The 21,019-nt window shown below is 49.9% G+C and overlaps 1 protein-coding gene across 1 annotated transcript; it reads left to right on the top strand.

Moving 5' to 3' along the window:
• Positions 1-12,060: 12,060 nt before the first annotated feature.
• Positions 12,061-19,601, top strand: LOC149349270 (uncharacterized). The gene is made up of 3 exons (XM_089575427.1): positions 12,061-12,220; positions 12,965-13,121; positions 19,112-19,601. The coding sequence occupies exons 1-3, from the start codon at positions 12,061-12,063 to the stop codon at positions 19,599-19,601; spliced, it is 807 nt and encodes a 268-aa protein (XP_089431553.1).
• Positions 19,602-21,019: the final 1,418 nt, after the last annotated feature.

Here is a 21,019-nt window from a genome sequence, read left to right as displayed (position 1 = left end):
AAAAAATGGCTGAGGCTTAACTTGGTTAACCCCGGTCAGATGCGAAGCATATTGATGGCTAGGCTTGGTAATACATGGCTTTCCTTGGTTGAATACTTGGTCATTTTAATACAACCACTAGAAGCCTTCGTCGTGGGGAAGACAACGGCATGGCTACAGCGGAACGCCGACTAACCCCGAGACGCGCGTTGGGTGAGCGCCTGGATTGCCACGGAAGCCGCGTCCGCCTGCCCGGTGGAGCGAGCGTTTCACCTACACCGAGTGTGAACGCGCGTTCGAAATGCGCGGGAATGCCGCTCGAGGACATTCCGGTGTCTGTGCGATGGCATCGTTCGCCCTCTCCCAGCGCGTGACGGCGATCTGTCGTGACGTCATGTGTCACGTGGTATGTCACGTGGTGTGTCGTCACTGTACCACGTGGTCTGCGCGGCGCGCAACCACAGCGACGGCGCGAGGTGGACCCTCATCCTCCTCTGTCGTGACGTCATGTGTCACGTGGCATGTCACGTGGTGTGACGTCACTGTACCACGTGGTGTGCACGGCGCGTAACCACGGCGAAGGGCTGTGGTGTACCTCTAGTAATATGCTTCGCATAAAAGAAGGGCTGTAAGAAAGCGGCCGAGAATGGGACTCGGCGCGCTCGTCCCTACTCTTTGTTCGCAGCGGGTTTTAACCCCTTCGATAATTGGGCGGAGCTTTATTAAACCTGCTCTCGCCCAGTTCCAACCAATACCGCGGCAATGACACTCTACATACAAGTGGGCGGAGCCCAGTGCTCGCCAGAGCCCGACTCTAGAGGCGCCAGTAAGTCCACTGAGCCGCCGCGGTGGCTCAGTGGCTATGGTGCTCGGCTGCTGTCCCGAAAGACGCGGGTTCGATCCCGGCTGCGGCGGTTGAATTTCTTTGGAGGAGAAATTCGAGGCCCGTGTACTGTGCGATGTCAGTGCACGTTAAAGAACCCCAGGTGGTCGAAATTTCCAGAGCCCTCCACTACGGCGTCTCTCATAGCCTTAGTCGCTTTGGGACGTTAAACCCCATAAGCTTCGTAGAGCGTTACTGCTGCCTCAGGGTTAACACCAACCTGCCCTGGCACAATGCTGAACTCTTGATCGCGAGCAATACATTCATGTGCCTCCCGGGTACGGTCTATCTCATTTTGCTCTGACAAGCAGTGCTTCACAGGCGTGACTAACGCCTCTATGCCCTCAGCCATCTCTCCTGGCACGGCACACACGGTTGGGCCCTGCTGCCTAACCGCTGCAGCTTTCACACCTATAGACATTGGCACACGGAATGACACACGTCATTCTCACTACGGGAACATCCTATTTTTACTTTGAGTTCGGGCAGTCAGTCATGAAATGCCCAAATTTCATGCAGTCAAAACATTGAACTGCTGCAAATAACATCCCTCTATCAGATTTCGTTCCCTGGTTTAATTTAGATTGCATCTTTGCAAGCTTTATCTTTTCTCGCTCAATTTCGAGTTTCAACTTTCCAATTTCAAGCAGCTGCTCTGCCTTCTGCTAAACATCCACGCGTCGCATAATGAGAGAGAGAGAGAGAGAGGGAAAGGCAGGGATGTTAACCAGAAAGGATTCCGGTTGGCTACCCTGCACAGGGGAAGGGAATGAGGGGAATTAAAGAGGAAAGAGAGATGCCCTCCCGATTAAACCGTACGGCAGCCATCTCCCTTTTCTGTGCTATCATTTATAGCACGAAAACACTACACCGACATGGTGAATTCGGAGAAAGCAGAAAGGTCTCCTACCTAGCTGGTTGCTTTCCTCTGCCACGGTAATCTCGTCGCCCTGAGTGACGAAAGCGGGCTCCTCGACGCGGATGAGTTGAGCCCCGGCTCTCACGGCAGCTCGCTGACTTGAACCTCCCTGATGATGTCGACTTGCAGCTTGAACTTTCTCGATGCGACAGCCCGGTTCATTCAGCAGCTTGCTGACCTGCCTCGTTTGACTCGCTGGTCGCCTGGTTCTTGTCTTGAACCTGAACGTGGACGCCTGGTTCCTTCCGCAGCTCACGGACTTGGCACCTCCACGACACGTCGGTCGCCTGGCTCCTTCAGCTCCTCGCTGACTTGAGCCTCCTACGTCCCGTTGACATTGACCAGCAGTCTCCGAAGCTTCCAACGTCACTCTATGACGCTGACTCACGTTCCTCCTTTAGGACGTACCGCTCAGCAGCTTGTCCACCGACTTGATCTTCCACCCTCCGTCAGATACCTCGAGCAGAAAGACGTAGCAAATCCTGCCGACTGCGCCAGTTGAGATTCCCCTTTACGGCTGCGCCAGTTGCGACCCTGTCTTGACTGCGCCAGTTGTGATTCCTCTCTTAAGATCTCGTATAGGGAAATTGGGTTGATGAAGATTGTTGTAGGATGCTTGACGTCTTGCAGATTCGAATTGCTCAATCACATTGCAAGAGGACACTTCTGGAGAGGTTAACTTTTTATAACAATTAAAAGCACAAAGGAATATACAAGCTACAAAGCTAAAACGATACAAAGGAAGATACAAGATACAAGTGCCGTACAAGCTCAGTGTCGATAAGCTGAGAATAAACGATAGTGTTTACGTGTACGACGCCGCTGCGGACACCGTAAAACTATCTCCAGCATAGGTAAGGTGTTGCTCGGCTACACATGTCACCAGGAACAACTGACGTCTTACCGCAATAACACCGCACAATCGCGGCTGTCCTTATGCTTCACTAACATACGCAGCATTCTTCCTAAGCGCATCGAGCTTTGTTCATATCTTGACAACTGTCAATGTGACATTTTAATACTAACCGAAACGTGGCTGCATAAAGATATTAGGAACGATGAAGTCTTGCCTGATATGAGCAGTTTCACTATCTACCGAAACGATAGGAGCGACAGAAGGGGAGGAGGAGTGCTGATTGCTGCTAAAAAGCATATAACTTCTTTTTCCGTTGATATTCCTAGTAAATTAGAAATTTTGTGGGTTTGCACCACATCACCATCTTCCAAACATCTTCTTGGAGTTTGTTACAGACCCCCAGATAGTCCACAATCATTCATCTCCGATTTATATGATAACCTAGCTGAAGCAAAAGCTAAATTTCTAAAAGCAAGTATTTGACTACTTGGTGACTTCAACTATCCTGAAATTGACTGGCCGAGCTTAAGTTCGAGAACATGTGATGGCACTAATTTTGTTCAACTAACTCTAGACTTCTCGTTGGTCCAAATAGTTGAAAAACCTACCCGAGGAAACAATAAGCTTGACCTCGTCTTCTCGTCAGTCCCAGACAATATAAGCCCCATCTCTTATTCTGATGGCTTTAGTGATCGCTTAATTTCACGATTTCCATGCCTTCCTTCGCACGTACACAAACACATAAACGTATTTTTGATTATAGCCACGCTGACTACAATGCCATTAATCTCGGCTTACAATCTTTTTGTGACACATATCTTCCGACTTTTTCTCAGCGTTCAGCCAACGATAACAGGAATAAGGGAGTAATTACTCATTGGCACTGTTATGCCGGGAAACCCGCCCGGATTCCAATTCTGCAGGTCGCAAACTTTCTGCTGCGAACGTCCCTTTGACAAGCCCTGGTGCTGCGCCGCAAGGCAACGCGCCCTAACGCTCCCTTGACAAGCCACGATGCTGCGCCGTAAGTCAGCGGTGTCTAAGGAGAAGCATCGGCGAGCAACGTGCCTGGACACGTCGCTGGGTGCCAGACAGCGAGGCGCCAGATTCCCTTTCCCCATGGTGTCACCGCGCGCGGCAAAATTTGAAGCGGGTGGCCGGCGCGGTCGCTGGTTGGTCCTTTCGGACTGCCGTCGAGTGCTGCCTTTGGATTGGCCAGTTCTGAGGGGCCACCGTTCCTCAGGCTATATAAGCCCCAACGCTGCAGCTTGGAAGTGTGTGACGGAGTGACCGAGTGACCGACCCACCGTGAGTCGAGTGCTGCTCACGAGTGGAGTCGGATGGTGTGACGTGCTGGTGTCTCGCTGATCGTCGCTGTGCGAGAACAGTCGCGTTGTATAGCTCTCGGCCCCCGTGCCGATGTTGAACTATATTATGTCCTGTACATAGTGTATAAAGCGTTTTCTTAGTCTCACCGACGCCTGACTCGGAGTCTTCGCTACCGCTAAGAGAGCTGGCAACGCTCAGTCACGAAACGGGTGGCGAGCGCAACGGGACCACCTCTATGGCACAACAGCACCCACCCGAGCGCAGCCATACGGCTACAAAGGAAAGCTATACAGCTTTCTCAGAAACTTCGTAGTTAAAGAAAAATTCGTCCTGGTCCGGGGTTTGAACCCGGGACCACCGCTTCACCGGAGTAGTCGCTCTAATAAATTGAGCTAGCCGGGACGGCAAGCTTATGGTAGGGCGAGAGCGAATTGATCAATAACTCGAAGTGGGAACTGTGTTGGTCAAATGTTGTAGGGGAATCCCCCACGTGGAGTAGATTTGTAATAAGGGAGTAATTACTCATTGGCATCCACCAGAGCGCAGCCATACGGCTACAAAGGAAAGCTATACAGCTTTCTCAGAAACTTCGTAGTTAAAGAAAAATTCGTCCGTAGTAATTACTCCCTTATTGAATGGTACGGCAAAACAGCGCTGACGGACGGGACGGAAGAAGATGTCCGTCAGCGCTGTTTTGCCGTACCATTCAACATGAACCAACCAGCCCGACTCAGCCCTCACCTTGAACTCCCTTATTACAAATCTACTCCACCTTGGGGGATTCTCCTAAAACATTTGACCAACGATAACTGAGTTTTGTTCAAAAATAGTTTACTGGAATTAGTACACCGTCATATACCACTGCGCACCCTCCGCACGAACGCGTCTAAACCATGGTTCAATAGGATGTTACATGCATTAAAGAACAAGAAAAAGCGACGCCAAACGCCTTGGCACACCGGCTTCATGCCAGAAACACAAAACCGCCGAAAAAGCGTATTGTAGTGCCATCCGCAAAGCAAAGCTTAAATATTATTTAAGCTTTATATTCAATAAAGCTTATATTCAATAATTATTTTTCTTCAGTGTTTACACAGGAAGACCATTCCACTACTCCACCATTATTAGATGCCGATTACCGATACCTGAGTCCCATAGAAATAACTGTCACCGGTATTGCAGCATTAATAAACAATCCCAAGATTTCAACTTCTGCTGCCATTGATGATATTAATACAAAAATTCTCAAAAACACAGTGATCCATTCAAGCAATATTCTCTTTCATATCTTTCGTCAGTCGCTATCAACTGGCGAAACTCCAAGGGATTGGAAAATTGGTAAAATTGTATTCCCACCTTCAAATCAGGTGATAAAACGAACGCGCAAAATTATCGCCCCATATCTTTGACATCTGTCCCATGTAAGATCCTTGAACACATCATCGTATCAGCAGTGGCGCAGCATCTAGATAGTAATAATTTCTTTTTTGCTAACCAGCACGGGTTCAGGAAAGGCTCCTCTTGTGAGACTCAGCTGCTAGAATTTACTAACGAGCTGCTACTCAGTATGGTAGCAGCTCGTTAGGTAGCAGCGATGGCGTAGAGGTAGAGCATCCGCCTCGCGTGCAAGAGGACCGGGGTTCGAATCCCGGTGCCACGCAATTCTCCACCGGATTAAAAAAAAACTCCGCGTGTCGATCGAATTGCATACCCAGGTGGAGTGCGGCCTGATTTCGGTGAACCTAACCGACAACGCACTTCCTCACCAGAACAGGATTTGGCCACCCTGGTGTAGTACATGGCCATAACCTTCTATGAACAAACCAATTAACCCTCGGCCCTCAGTCCCCAGCAGCTGCGGAGCAACTGACCAAGGCGGCGGTCAAATCTGTGACGCAGCGGAGGGTGCTGAGAATCTCTGGCTCCGGACAGGCCGCCATTGGAAACTGAACCTGACAACGTTTAACGCAAGAACCTTATTAAGTGAGGCTAGCTTAGCAGTGCTATTGGAGGAATTAGCAGGTATTAAATGGGATGTCATAGGGCTAAGTGAGGTTAGGAGGACAGATGAGGAATATTCAGTACTAAAGGGTGGGCACGTACTGTGCTATCGCGGATTACCAGATAGGCGAGAACTAGGTGTGGGATTCCTCATCAATCAGGATATAGCTGGCAACATCGAGGAGTTTTACAGTATTAACGAGAGAGTGGCAGCTATCGTAATTAGGCTTAATAAGAGGTACAAGCTGAAGGTGGTGCAGGCCTACGCGCCTACATCAAGCCATGATGACCAGATAGTTGAAAGCTTCTATGAGGATGTGGAATCGGCAATGACCAAAGTAAAATCACAGTACACTGTACTGATGGGCGACTTTAATGCAAAGGTAGGTAAAAGCAGGCTAAAGACCAGGCGGTAGGTGACTATGGCATAGGTTCTAGGAACAGTAGGGGAGAGTTATTAGTAGAGTTCGCAGATAGAAATCATTTACGGATTATGAATACCTTCTTCCGCAAACGAGCAAACAGGAAGTGGACGTGGAAGAGCCCCAATGGTGAGACTAAAAATGAAATAGACTTCATACTGTGTGCACACCCTGGCATCGTAGAGGATGTGGAGGTCCTCGGTAAGGTCCGTTGTAGCGACCACAGAATGGTAAGGTCTCGTGTTAGCTTATATTTGAAGAGGGAACGGGGGAAACTGGTGATGAGAAAAGCTATTAACGAGTTAGCATTAAGAGGGAAGGTAGAGGAATTCAGAATGTCGCTGCAAAACAGATTTTCCGCTTTAACTGAAGACGACCGTAGTGTTGAAACAATGAATGATAATCTTACAGCTATCGTTACAGTGTGCGCCGCAGAAGTAGGTGGGAGGATTGTTCGACAGGATACCAGCAAGCTATCTCAGGAGACTAAAGATCTGATTAAGAAACGTCAAAGCATGAGGACGTCTAACTCCACGGACAGGATAGAACTAGCAGAGCTATCGAAGTTAATAAATAAGCGCAAGGTAGCGGACATAAGAAAGTTTAACATGGAGAAAATCGAGCATGCTCTAAGGAACGGAGGTAGCCTAAAATCAGTGAGGAGAAAACTGGGCATAGGTAAAAACCAGATGTATGCGCTAAAAGACAAACAGGGCAATGTCATCAGCAATATGGATAAGATAGTTGAATTAGCCGAAGAGTTCTACAAAAATCTATACAGTAGCGAATCTAATCATCAAGTTACTGAGGGAGGCAGTCGAGCACAGCAATGGGACATCCTGCCAGTAACGAAGGAGGAAGTAAAGAAAGCCTTAGGAGCAATGCAAAGAGGGAAAGCAGCTGGTGAGGATCAAGTAACAGCAGATTTGTTGAGGGACGGAGGAGAGATTGTGCTACAAAAACTAGCCACCCTGTATACGCAATGCCTTGTGACCTCGAGAGTACCAGAAGCTTGGAAGAACGCTAACATTATCTTAATTCATAAGAAAGGAGACGTCAAGGACTTGAAGAATTACAGACCAATCAGCTTATTGTCCGTTGCCTACAAGGTATTTACTAAGGTAATCGCTAATAGAGTCAGGACAACCTTGGACTTTAGTCAACCAAATGATCAGGCAGGCTTTCGTAAAGGATACTCGACAATAGATCACATTCACACTATCAATCAGGTGATAGAGAAATGCGCAGAATATAACCAACCCCTATATATAGCCTTCATTGATTACGAGAAAGCATTTGACTCAGTGGAAACCTCAGCTGTCATGCAGGCATTGCGCAATCAGGGTGTAGAAGAGTGGTATGTGAAAATATTGGAAGATATATACAACGATTGCACAGCTACTATAGTTCTCCATAAAGTCAGCAATAAAATTCCAATACGGAAAGGTGTCAGGCAGGGAGACACGATCTCGCCAATGCTCTTCACTGCCTGCTTACAGGAGGTATTCCGGGGACTGGAATGGGAACAGTTGGGGATAAGAGTTAATAGAGAATACCTGAGTAATTTACGATTCGCTGATGACATTGCATTGCTAAGCCACTCAGGACAAGAACTGCAAAGCATGATCAATCAGTTAGACAGGCAGAGCAGAACGGTGGGGCTAAGAATTAACATGCAGAAAACCAAAGTAATGTTCAACAGCCTAGCAAGGGAACAGCAGTTCGCCATTGGTAGCGAGGTACTGGAAGTAGTAAGAGAATATGTCTACTTAGGGCAGGTAGTGACCGCAGATCCGGATCATGAGAGGGAAATAACTAGAAGAATAAGAATGGGGTGGAGCGCATATGACAGGTTCTCTCAGATCATGAATGGTAGCTTACCAATATCCCTGAAGCGAAAAGTATACAACAGCTGTATCCTACCGGTACTCACCTATGGGGCAGAAACGTGGAGGCTAACAAAGAGGGTTCAGCTTAAGTTAAGAACAACGCAGCGAGCTTTGGAAAGGAAAATGATAGGTGTAACGTTAATAGATCGAAAGCGGGCGGAGTGGGTGAGGGAACAAACGCGGGTTAATGACATCTTAGTTGAAATCAAGAGGAAGAAATGGGCTTGGGCAGGGCATGTAATGCGAAGGCAAGATAACCGCTGGTCCTTAAGGGTAACGGAGTGGATTCCAAGAGAAAGCAAACGTAGCAGGGGGCGGCAGAAAGTTAGGTGGGCGGATGAGATTAAGAAGTTTGCGGGGATACAGTGGTGGCAACTGACAAAGGACAGGGTTAATTGGAGAGACATGGGAGAGGCCTTTGCCCTGCAGTGGGTGTAGTCAGGCTGATGATGATGATGATGATGACTCAATATGGACGAGAACTTCCAAACAGACTGCATATTCTTAGATTTTCCGAAAGCATTCCACCGTGTTGCGCATTCACGTTTAACAGGTAAAATTACTTCTCTCAACCTAGACTCACTAACAACCTCATGGCTAAGGAATTTCTTGTCTTCTCGCAAACAGTTTACAGTTGTTAACGGTCACTCATCTCCATTTACCGATGTTTTATCTGGTGTTCCTCAAGGAAGCGTCCTGGGCCCGTTGCTGTTCCTGATTTACATTAATGATCTGCCATCCAACAATACATGAACCATTCGCTAGTTCGCAGATGACTGCATAATTTACCGCAAAATCCGATCACCTGCAGATCATCTTGCACTTCAAAGGGACCTCGATCATGTAACCGCTTGGTGTTCATCATGGCAAATGTCACTTAACACCGAAAAATGCAAGTTAATGACATTCAGCCGCAAAAAATCTAACACTTCGTTCAATTACATACTCAATAACAGCTTAGTCTCTCAGGTGTCTTCTTACAAATACCTTGATGTCCATTTTTCAAGTAACTTCTCCTGGTCCACTCATATACAGAAAATAACAGCTAAAGCATCCCGGACCTTAGGATACCTAAAACGAAATCTTCATGGAACTCCTGCTACTACCCGTAAGCTCGCCTATCAAACATTCGTTCTTCCGCAACTCGAGTATGCATCATCCATTTGGACACCTCACGAGGCTTATTTAATTAATTCCCTTGAAACAGTTCAAAATCGTGCTGCGCGTTTCATCTCCAGAAATTATGACCGTCACTCAAGCATCACAAACATTAAATTATCGCTCTCTCTTTGTACCTTGCAATCACGAACATTAATTGCCCTTGCCTGCTTGTTTCACAAGATAGTCTATAGCACTAATCATTCGACTCTCCCTCTTGCGCAACCTCACCGCACCTCGCGCCGTTTAAACAACCATCTCAGCTTCCAACGCATTTCAGGTAAAACCGTTGCATTCAATTCATCCGCTTTGCCGCAGGCTGTTGTTCACTGGAATGGTTTTCCGGAACACATCGTCAATATTCGGGATCCAGCATCTTTTAGGACCGAAATAACAGCAATTTTTTCTAATTACTGACAGGTCAATAACTATTGTATAATGATGTTTTTTTTTTTGTTTTATTATGAGTACTACAGTCAGTTACCATTGTGTAATGATGTTCTTATGTTTAATGAGTACTAACAGTCAATCAGCATTGTATAATCATGTCATTCATGCTCCTGTTATTACCCCTATTTATGTCATCCCCCCTCACACAATACTCACCCGCTTGGAGCCTGTGAGGCAACCTGAATAAATAAATAAATAAGATACAAGCAAGGAGAAAACATATCGTCGCTCCACATGCTTGCAACTAGCGTGGCAATATCCTGTTGACCGCGCTTCAAGCTGTCAACGCACGCCACTGCAGACATAGTACAAAAGCCACACACTGTGACGCGGGTCCGCCTCGCCGCACGCACGTGCACACAGGATGCGACCTAAAGAATCTGTCCCTGAAGGGAGTTTGACCTTTCCCGTAACCTTCCGCTATCCGGCGCCTCTTATCCCGCTGGGTAGCGAGCGTGACTCACCCCCTTCTGTGCAGTTGTGCGGAGGGCACAAGAGAAAGAACGTAATGGGCTTTCCACTAAAGGCCGGGATACATGCGACGTTTTTTTCGACGACAATCGCGCGGCAGAAAACGTCGCGGCGGCGCGACGCCCGGCTGGAGATACATGAAGCGTTGAAGGAGCGGCGCGCCGCCGCGTATCCCTCGACGCGAAAGCAAATGTGATCAACAAGTGGCAAACACCACTGTGTAAGGAGGTCTGCGAGAACAGTGACGCTAACCATTCTGTTAAAATCAGCAAAGTTTCACTTCGACACCACTGTACAAATTTTAGCACGCGCGCTTAAGTATCCATAAAGATTTGCTTGCTCGAATGCATGCCGTCGCGTACCTTTCGACGCCCGCTCAGCCGCGGCCACCCGCGGCTGCGGTTTTCTTCGATACATTCGCTTCAGGGAGGGAGCGCAGGCATTCCGATCCAAGATTCGGCCGTGTTCTCCAAAAAAAACGACATTTCAAGTCTGATGAAGCGTTTATTTTTACGAAAATAACATTTCCGTGCCAAAAACACTGCGTAGCTTGTCGGCCATGGCGGCCATGTTGGCGACGGCAGGGAGAGGACCGGAAAAACGGGCTTGCTGCGCTGCTACTGGCTCGCTTCAGCCGCCGCTTCCGGTCTCAACGGACGCAGCGCGTCAAAATCTAGCCGGTCCTGGTCGGCGGCGGCGGGCGTTTTTCTCGACGCCGGGCGTCAAATGTGCGCCGTTGGGCGAAAATCGACGACTCGCCGCGGTAAAAACGCTCCATGTATTCCGGCCTTTAACGCGAACCGGATGCGGCAAAACAAAGTACAGCACCACGAACTTCACTTGGTGCCTCCAAGTAAATCGAGTCAACATGACGCGAACTAATGCATAGTTCCACTTCGGCTGTCATTCACGGCCTAAGTCATACGTATGACCGCACATCTACTTTGCAACACGGTAGAAGCCAGAATCCGAGCGTGTATTCCTGGAGGCACTATGTAAATCGAGCCCACATGGCGCGAACTAATGCACAGTTCCACTCCGAACGCTACTCACAGGTTAAGCGATATTTGTTGTCACGCAGCTACATTCCAGCACGCATGAAGACAGAATCCGAGCATGTGTTCCTGGGGCCTCCAAGTAAATCGAGTCAACATGACGCGAACTAATGCATTGTTTCACTTCGGCTGTCATTCACGGCCTAAGTCATACGTATGACCTCACATCTACTTTGCAACACGGAAGAAGCCAGAATCCGAGTGTGTATTCCTGGAGGCACCAAGTAAATCGAGCCCACATGGCGCGAACTAATGCATAGTTCCACTTCGAACGCTGTTCACAGGTTAAGCCGCGTTCTGACTACGTGCGCTACGCACGGATCGTTGTTACGGATCGTAAGCGTAAACGTAAAAAGCGCAATGAGTCTGTTCAGACGAGTGTTGCATTGAGCGTAAAGTACGCAAATTCTGCTGTCAGCGTGGACGTAAATGTTGGTGGACCCGCAACTTTTACGACGAGCACAGATGCAACTGTTACTGCTCGGCCAATGCGTACGCCAGTTTCGGTTTTCATTTTCCAGTCACGAGGCTTCCGGCCTGCCGAAATTTTGCGCGCAAATCGATGTTCCTTCCTTTCGAAGCTCCGACCAGCGCTGCTCCGACAGCACGTTGTCTCAGCTCGCTTGTGTTGTGTCGTGGTTTGTCATCATGATCAATGCCGAACGCCCTTTTATATTATCCGATGAATTGCTCATTGAAGAAGTTCGGCAGAGGCCTGTTCTCTACGACCAGCGACTGAAAACGTACCGTGACAAACAGCTACAAAACGACGCCTGGCTCGAAATCTCTAGTGCGCTGAATCAAAGCGGTAAGTGCTTTTCGTTTCTTTCTATCTGCGGACAAACTTGCGGCAGTCAAATGCTTTCCCTCGTCTAGAAAAGTGCGATTATGGCGCTGGATGAGCGTTGACAATATTGACGGCGGTGCGCTGCCCGTTTCGTTCTTGTGCGTTCTTGCAGCCCGTAAAAAGCCTGCGTAGCATCAAGCGACGTGTCTACAACGGTGCTTTTATGCGATAGGACAAGGGGCCTGTTGAAGCGTTTTTCCGGTGTTTCGCTGTCACACTCGGTGAAGCGGCGATTTCTAGGGCAGATTGTGGGCCCCGGAATTAGCGCACACGTGCGTGACTGATTGCGTTGAAATCAGCGTGAGTTGTAGCACAGAACTGCTAGTCGCAACTTGCGCTAGCCTTCGCTTGGGAGTCGAACTGTAACCAACATGTCCAAGGGTGTCTATGGGAGTGGGTCACACTATGGGTCTCTATGGCACGAGTGTCTTGCTATCGCTTTTTCTTTAATCCGTGATGAAGTGACCCTCTTTGTTTTTGATGCTTCCCTGCCGAACTCCAGCTGGTAGGCTGTAAAGAACGAATGTAGCTGACTTCTACGGCAGTGTTCACAAATTTTCATAAACCTGATGTTGGGCTGAAGAAATGAGATCAGCATAATTCGGCAGCAGTGAGGTTTCTTCAGACGAACGCATTTTTCAGAAAAATATGTGCAGTGTTTTGTTTGTAAAAAGTAAATATGTTCTTTTCCTATGTTTAATGCAGTGCCAGTGCTACAACATCGGTGGGCCTTCCTGAGGCAGAAGTTTCTTCGCCTCAGGAAAGGGTATGCAAAGTCTGGCAGTGGCGCAGCGGACGTGGAAAAAAGTTGGACGTTGATGCCAAACCTCATGTTCCTGGCTGACGCAATACAACGTCGAAGGTGAAGGCCTATTGTTAGCTTCTTTGCTACTGAGTGGCTGTTGCGTTTTGCTGCTAAGCATGGTTTGATATTGTTACGTGGCAGGAGGCGTTCACGCCACGAAGAACACTGGTGCACTCACGCTGAACAGAACACAAGCACAGGGCGCACCGGATGACAAAACACAGGCCACCGTCCAGGATTCGGAGCCCGAGCACGCGCCAAGCGCCCTCTCACTTCGTCGGCCTCATCTTCTCTGAGTCGACCCGTAGCATGACCCCCGGGCGCAAAAGCACCGTCGCGGTGCTGCTTAGCGAGTGTCAGAAGAAGGTAGGTGGTAGGGCTTGAGGCGCGACACGTGCACAATATCGGAGGGTGGAGTACGGGAAGTGCACTCGGGGAAGGCAGGCTCAATCTCGTATGTGACGGCTGTGACTTGGCGCAGCACACGATACGGGCCCACATATCGAGAAAGAAGCTTTTCCGAGAGCCCTACACGGCGAGAAGGCACCCAGAGCAATAAAAGGGACCCAGGCAAGAAGGCACTGTCCAGGTGGCGGCGGTTATAGTGCTGTTGCTGAGAAGCTTGGGAGGCTTGCAAGCAGGAACGGGCGACTTGGCGAGCATGGTCGGCATGGGCAATGGCTTCACGGGCGTATTCAGAATGTGGGGGACGAGATGTTCGATACAATGTGTCAAGCGGCAGTTGAGGTTCGCGGCCGTACAGGAGGTAAACGGAGAGTAGCCGGCAGTGTCGTGGCGGGATTAATTATATGCAAATGTAACGTATGGGAGTGCGACGTCCCAGTCTCGGTGATCAGAGGAGACGTACATGGCGAGCATGTCGGTAAGCGTGCGATTGAGTCGCTCAGTGAGGCCATTAGTTTGGGGGTGGTAAGCGGTCGTCAACTTGTGCTTAGTTGAGCACGCGCGAAGAATGTCGTTTACCACTGCTGAAAGGAAGGTGCGGCCTCGGTCGGTGAGCAGTTGGTGGGGTGCTCCATGATGAAGAATGACATCCTGAAGAAGAAAGTCGGCGATATCAGCGGCAGTACTCGTGGGGAGCGCACGTGTTATCGCGTACCGGGTGGCATAGTCTGTGGCTACTGCAACCCATCTGTTCCCAGAAGTGGACTCAGGAAAGGGGCCGAGAAGATCCAAGCCGACACGGTAGAACGGCTCCGGAGGGATGTCAATGGGCTGAAGATAGCCAGCGGGAGCAGATGCAGGGCGCTTGCGACGCTGACACTCATCGCAAGAACCAACGTAACGGCGCACTGAGCGGTAGAGGCCAGGCCAGAAGAACCGACGGCGGATGCGGTCGTACGTGCGAGTAACGCCTAGATGGCCAGCAGTCGGGAGGTCATGGAGTTCGTGGAGAACGACTGTTCGTAAGTGCTTCGGGACTACGAGGAGAAGGTCAGGACCAGTTGGTTGAAGATTCCGGCGGTATAAAATACCATCAACGAGAGCAAAGCGGTTCAGTGAAGGGTCGGTGTGGGCGGACGTTAGGCGATCGATGATGGAGAGAAGCTCCGCATCCCGACGCTGTTCTTCGCCGATAGTTGTAAACGGCGATAGAGAGAACAGGTCAATAGCGCTTGCGCTCGTCACAGTATTAGTGTGGGCAACAGGGTAACGAGAGAGGCAGTCGGCATCTTTGTGCAACCGTCCGGACTTGTAGATCACAACGTAGTCATATTCTTGGAGTCGTAGCGCCCAACGACCGAGGCGACCGATAGGATCCTTCAGAGAAGAGAGCCAGCACAGTGCGTGATGATCTGTAACAACTGTGAATGGCCTGCCATATAGGTAGGGTCGAAATTTGCCAACAGCCCAGACGAGGGCCAAGCACTCTCTTTCGGTAATGGAGTAGTTCTTCTCGGAAGGGGATAGGAGGCGGCTAGCATAGGCAATTACGCGATGTGTGCCGGATTGACGCTGGGAAAGGATTGCCCCAATTCCATGGCCACTAGCATCAGTACGGACTTCCGTAGGAGCTGACACATCAAAGTGTGCCAAGACCGGTGCAGTGGTAAGCTTCCTTATAAGGGGGGCAAAGGCGTGGTCTTGAGAGGACCCCCAGGAAAAACTGACATCCTTGTTAAGAAGATCGGTGAGCGGCTGAGCAATGTCGGCAAAATCTTGAATAAATCTACGAAAGTAAGAACAAAGACCCAAAAAACTTTGAACGTCGTTGCTCGTACGGGGTACTGGGAAGTCCTTTACTGCTCGGATCTTGTCTGGATCGGGACGAACCCCTGTAGCATCGACGACATGGCCTAGTATAGTGAGCTGACGACGCGCGAAACGGCATTTTGAAGAGTTGAGCTGCAGCCCGGCATGACGGAAGAGGGAAAGAACTTGTGAGAGGTGGTCCATGTGGGACGAAAACGAGGGAGAAAACACAATTACATCGTCTAAATAGCAGAGGCAAGTGGACCACTTAAATCCTTGCAGCAAGGAGTCCATCATGCGCTCGAAAGTATTGGGGCGTTACATAAGCCGACAGCCATAACCTTAAACTGATATAATCCATCAGGAGTAACAAAAGCAGTCTTCTCCCGATCCTGGTCATCCACAGCAATTTGCCAATAGCCAGAGCGTAGGTCTATGGAGGAGAAGAATTTGGCTCCGTAGAGGCAGTCTAAGGCATCGTCGATTCGAGGAAGCGGATAGACATCTTTTTTAGTGATCTTGTTCAGGTGACGGTAATCCACACAGAAGCGCCACGAGCCATCTTTCTTCTTGACCAAGACGACGGGCGAAGCCCAAGGACTGTGAGAGGGCTCAATGATGTTCTTCTCCAGCATTTTTGCCACTTCCGCCTGGATTACCTGTCGTTCTGCATGGGAGACCCGGTATGGTCGGCGGCGGATCGGAGGAGCGTCGCCGGTGTCGATGCGGTGCATAACGGTAAGAGCTTGGCCAAGGGCGCTGTTATGGAGGTCGAAGATGTCGGAATAGGACTCGAGAAGTGCACGCAACTGACAAGATTGAGCAGGGAGCAAATAGGAGGGCATCATTGCCGTGATCGCGTCAGTCGAAGTAGGAGCGTGAACAGGATCTGCAGGAGCTGATGCATGGGCAGGGTCCAATGGGGCAACTGGGCAGGAGCCAATAGGGGAGAACGTTGCCACGCATATGCCAGGTGGAAGGACTTGGGCTGAGTAGCTGAAATTAATTAACGGTAGTGACACGCTGTTTCCCCTGATTGTAGCGACAGTATGGGGCAGTGCAACGTTGCGGTGCAGCAAGACATCTGAAATAGGGGCGACTAAGTAGTCACCATCGGCCACTGATGAGGTAGGACGTAGGGTAACGAATAAGGCGGCTAGTGAGGGCAGAGAAACTTGGTCGGGCGAATACAGTCGGGGAGAATGCAAGGGTTCAGGATCGATGGTTGGGAGATCGAGGTGTAGGACGCCTTGCGAGCAGTCGATCAGGGCGGAGTGTTCTGACAGGAAATCGAGGCCGAGGATGAGGTCGTGAGCACAAGGGTTCAAAACAGTGAACTGCACCGGAAGGTCATGGCCAGCAACACTAACGCGTGCAGTGCAGAGTCCGTCAACACTAACTGTTCCACCGTCCGCGACACGCACTCGAGACCGAGCCGGCGTGAGAACTTTACGTAAACGACGACGAAGTTGTGCACTCATGACAGAGATATGCGCACCAGTGTCGATAAGCGCACGCACGGGGACACCATCAACACAAACGTCTAGTTGGTTCAAGTGGGAGGTCTGTAGAGGATTTGTGGGCCTGGTCGTGGATGCAGCGTCACCTCCGGGAGCTGCATCAGCTAGTTTTCCAAGTCAGAGCGGTCGTATGAGGCTGCCGAGGATCGAAGGTGCTGCGGGGATCGGAAACGCCGGCCTCGGGGAGATGGAGAGCTGGAAGAACGACGTGGTCGGGAGCTGGCGAGATCATTGGCCGAATCTGATTGGTCATGAGGTGGTCGGGGCGGAAAACGGGGGGCATATCTGAACGGTTGGCATAGGAAAGCTCGGTGCGAGGAGTCGCAAACCATCTATTGCGGCAGTGCCGGGAAATGTGGCCGACACAGGAACAATTGAAACATATTGGGCGATCATCAGGCGTCCGCCACTCTGCTGGATTACGGTAGCGACGAAAGTACGGAGCCCTTGGACGGAAAACATTCCTGGTTGGTGGTCGGACGCTAGAGTTCCCGATGGAACAGACAGCATGTGAGAGGTCCAAATTTTCGAGTTGCTCTCGCACGACGGCTTGAATGAGGGAGACATCGGGCAAGGGGTGACTGGGGGTGGTAGGTTGAGGGGCCGCAGGTGCACAGGCCTCCATTTCGCGGCGAAAGATCCGGGTGACTGCGTCGGTGATATTGAGAGGCGAAGTGGGAGGTGGGCTAGGTGGTGGCTGCTGCAAAACACACGTAGATGTGGCGGCCGTATGGGGAAGTCGTTCAAACTGTGGAAATATGCGCCGGCTCTTGACTTGCTCGAAGAGACGGCACTCCTTAATAACGGCATCCACGGTATCACATCCTTTGCACAGAAGCAAGTGGAAAGCGTCGTCCGCGATCCCCTTCAGGATGTGGCCCACCTTTTTGTTTTCCGACATGGAGGTGTCAACCTGGTGGCATAAGGCAAGGACGTCTTGTATGTACGTGACGTAACCTTCACTGGAGGACTGAGCACGCGACTCAAGGTGTTTTTGGGTTGCGAGCTTCGAAGCATCCGGAGGTCCGAACAGAGCGCGAAGCTTTTCCTTGAAGATGTCCCAAATCGTTAGTTCGTCCTCGTTGGTGTCGTACCATTGCCTTGCTGTGCCAGATAAATAGAAAATTACGTTTGCCAGCATGACGGTGGGGTCCCACCTGTTATGGGTGCTGACACGTTCGTACATGGAGATCCATCTCTCGACGTTTTCAGTTGAGGCACCGGAAAAGATGTCGGGGTCACGGGGATGAGCCATGACCATGAATGTAGTGGCAGTGGCACTTGGCGAGTCGCCGGGCTTCGTCATTGTAGCGGTCCCGGTGTAGCGACCGCTGCGAAGCTCCGTGTTGGGATAGTCCAGAACGAGAGGAAGGGGAAAGTCCTCACCTCCACCAAGATGTTACGTGGCAGGAGGCGTTCACGCCACGAAGAACACTGGTGCACTCACGCTGAACAGAACACAAGCACAGGGCGCACCGGATGCCAAAACACAGGCCACCGTCCAGGATTCGGAGCCCGAGCACGCGCCAAGCGCCCTCTCACTTCGTCGGCCTCATCTTCTCTGAGTCGACCCGTAGCAATATTTTTGGCTCCGCCATATTTTGATGAAGAAAGAAATAAAACCAGGCTCATGTACCTACCTTTCTGCGTACACTAACTGACCCCCTGGTTAAAAAAAACAACAAACAAACCTGCAGCCAACAGTGCGACATCCTTTGTACTCTGAATTTCGGCATTGGTACTTTGCACGCAATCTGTTTTAGTAGTATGTTTGATATATATGAATCAGTTCACTTCTTCACTTCCTAAAGTGGGAACAACCAATGGGGCACAACTGCCAGTACGCTGCACATAAAATAAACTACCACAACACAGGTGGCTTTTTTAGGGAATTGGTAAAATATTTGGACAGATAGGCCCCTTCATCTCTGTTACTGCATGTTTGTAATATTGTACTCCCCTGTAGTCTACATTTGATTTCCATTCAAGTAATAAAAACCGGTGCCCCATTTATGTGTAGTGCTGGTTAAGATTTATTTTTTCTCCGCAACCTACTTCATTCCAGAGCACATGGGTAGCATTTCTGCTCCATTCTACTGTGACAAAAGGCCACCAAGAGCAGAAAAATATTTAGAAGCCAAAACCAGCCCATACAACGGGGCACCACTAACTTGTCACGTGTTGACAGGGAGTTTATAAACAGCCCCGTGTGACACAAACCTTGCATATGCTATTCTCTTCATGTTGTTAATTATGCTTGAGTTTATATGTGCATTTAAGTGTCTAATATATTTTTTCTCATACCATCCACAGCCTGGCAAGAAGAGACGAGGCTGCAGTTCAGCATTCACAGTCACTTGACGCAGCCACCGACTCAGCTGCTTCTGTTGAGGGCATATGCCGCTCATTTTATATAGACAGCACTGAGGAGGAGCCTGCACTGCCTGATGAGGTGGAAGGGGTTTCTGCATCGGCACCGATGGAGTGTAATGAGCCAGAATTTCAGCCTGCCCTAAGTGGGCAGCCTGCCACAAGCGAAATGTGTGCGACAGGCAAGACCCTTAGCAAGCGTGCTAAAAGAAAGAGGATGGACATGGATGAATTGATGATGTCTGCTCTAAAAGAAAACCGGCAGAGGCTAAGTGACTTGACGACGGCTACCATATCAGTAGACGATGACGAGCACTTCCTTTTGAGCTTAAAAGGCCTTCTCAGCAAGGTGGATGGCCGCAGAAAAGAACAGGTTAAGCTGCAAATTCACAGTTTGTTAATTGATGCAGCTTACCCTGACAATGATGTGTGAATGATTAATGAAATTGTTTCTGATGTCATTTTTATGTCAGCTTCAACAGCTAAATCATCCATTGTAAATTCAGATCGTGTTAAGGTCATGTGAAACATGCAAAAACTGTAATAAGGGACTAATTACTCATTGGCATCCACCCATGCGCATCCACACGGCTACAGAGCAAAAATATACAGCTTCCACAGAAACTTCGCAGTTAAAGAAAACTACATCCTGGTTCGGCGTTCGAACCCGTCACTCCACCAGCACTAACCGAGGCGGCAAGCTTATGGTAGGGCGAGAGCGAATTGATCAGTAACTCGAAGTGGGAACAGAGTTGGTCAAATGTTTAGGGGAATCTCTTAAGGTGGAGCAGATTTGCAATAAGGGAGTGTAAGAAAGAGAGTTGGGGTTTGCTGCCCCAGCGGCTAGCGCCGATGAAGGAGAGGAAGACGACAGAAGACGAAGCTGACGAAGCTCGGGTGCGCGCTTGCGAACGCCGGCCTGCTGAGAAGCACTGCTGGGACAAGGACTGTGGCCGTCCACACTACCTGTGCAAGTCCCCACATTACACTTGGTGGAGGTGCTGCTTACTCTTCTCCTGGAGCTACGTCACGATGCCCAGGCTACCAGGCTCTACCACGACAACCAAAACTTCGGCCCAACCTGTCCCCACCGCTGTCGTCGGTTCCAGTGCCGTCCGTCAGCGCGACCCTGCGATCTTCAGCGGCACTGACGACACCGATGTAGAAGATTGCCTCGCCTCCTACGAACGCGTGAGTGCTTACAACAAATGGGATGACGTCGTTAAGCTCACGAATGTCATCTTCTACTTGACTGATGTCGCCAATTTGTGGTTCCGCAACCACGAAGCGAATTTTACTACCTGGGCGGCTCTAAAAACCAGCCTGACTGATGTCTTCGGCCGCCCCGCTGTCCGAAACCTTCGGGCTGAACAACAGTTGCACAGTCGTGCCCAGCAGAACGGCAAGAACTTCACGAGTTATATTGAGGACATCGTTTATTTGTGTAAGCAGCTCAATCCATCTATGAGCGAGGCTGACAAAATCCGACACATTCTGAAAGGGATTGAGGACGATGCGTTTCATATGTTGTTGTCTAAAGATCCCCAAACCGTCTCCGACGTGGTGTCTTTGTGTCAGAGCTACGACGAACTCCGCAAACAGCGACATGTCACCCGCCGTGCCACTTGCTCGGACGACACCATTTCGAGCTTGGCAGCAGGCAGTCCTGCCCACGATCAGCCGACACTTCTTCAGCACATTAAGCAGTTTGTGCGGGAGGAGGTGGCTCGTCAATCATCGCTGGTTACCTGCCAACCCGCTCCAACGCCATCGCTGTCGCCTTCTATTCAGCGTGTCATCCAGGAGCTGGTAGCTGAGGTCCTGCCGCCTGCTAATCCACCCCCTCTGGTC

The sequence above is a fragment of the Amblyomma mixtum genome, chromosome 3 (assembly GCF_055824585.1).
Source record: "Amblyomma mixtum isolate Tamu chromosome 3, ASM5582458v1, whole genome shotgun sequence".
Lineage (NCBI taxonomy): Eukaryota > Metazoa > Arthropoda > Arachnida > Ixodida > Ixodidae > Amblyomma > Amblyomma mixtum.
The sequence above is the reverse complement of the archived record's forward strand: the minus strand, read 5'-3'. Positions and strand labels throughout refer to the sequence as shown.

What these genes read in the sequence shown, in the direction of transcription:
- LOC149349270 (XM_089575427.1), top strand. Translation starts at nt 12,061, where the DNA reads ATGATCAATGCCGAACGCCCTTTTATATTATCCGATGAATTGCTCATT. An exon ending in TAGTGCGCTGAATCAAAGCG is followed by an intron (nt 12,221 to 12,964) that starts GTAAGTGCTTTT and finishes TGTTTAATGCAG; the next exon opens with TGCCAGTGCTACAACATCGG. An exon ending in GACGCAATACAACGTCGAAG is followed by an intron (nt 13,122 to 19,111) that starts GTGAAGGCCTAT and finishes TACCATCCACAG; the next exon opens with CCTGGCAAGAAGAGACGAGG.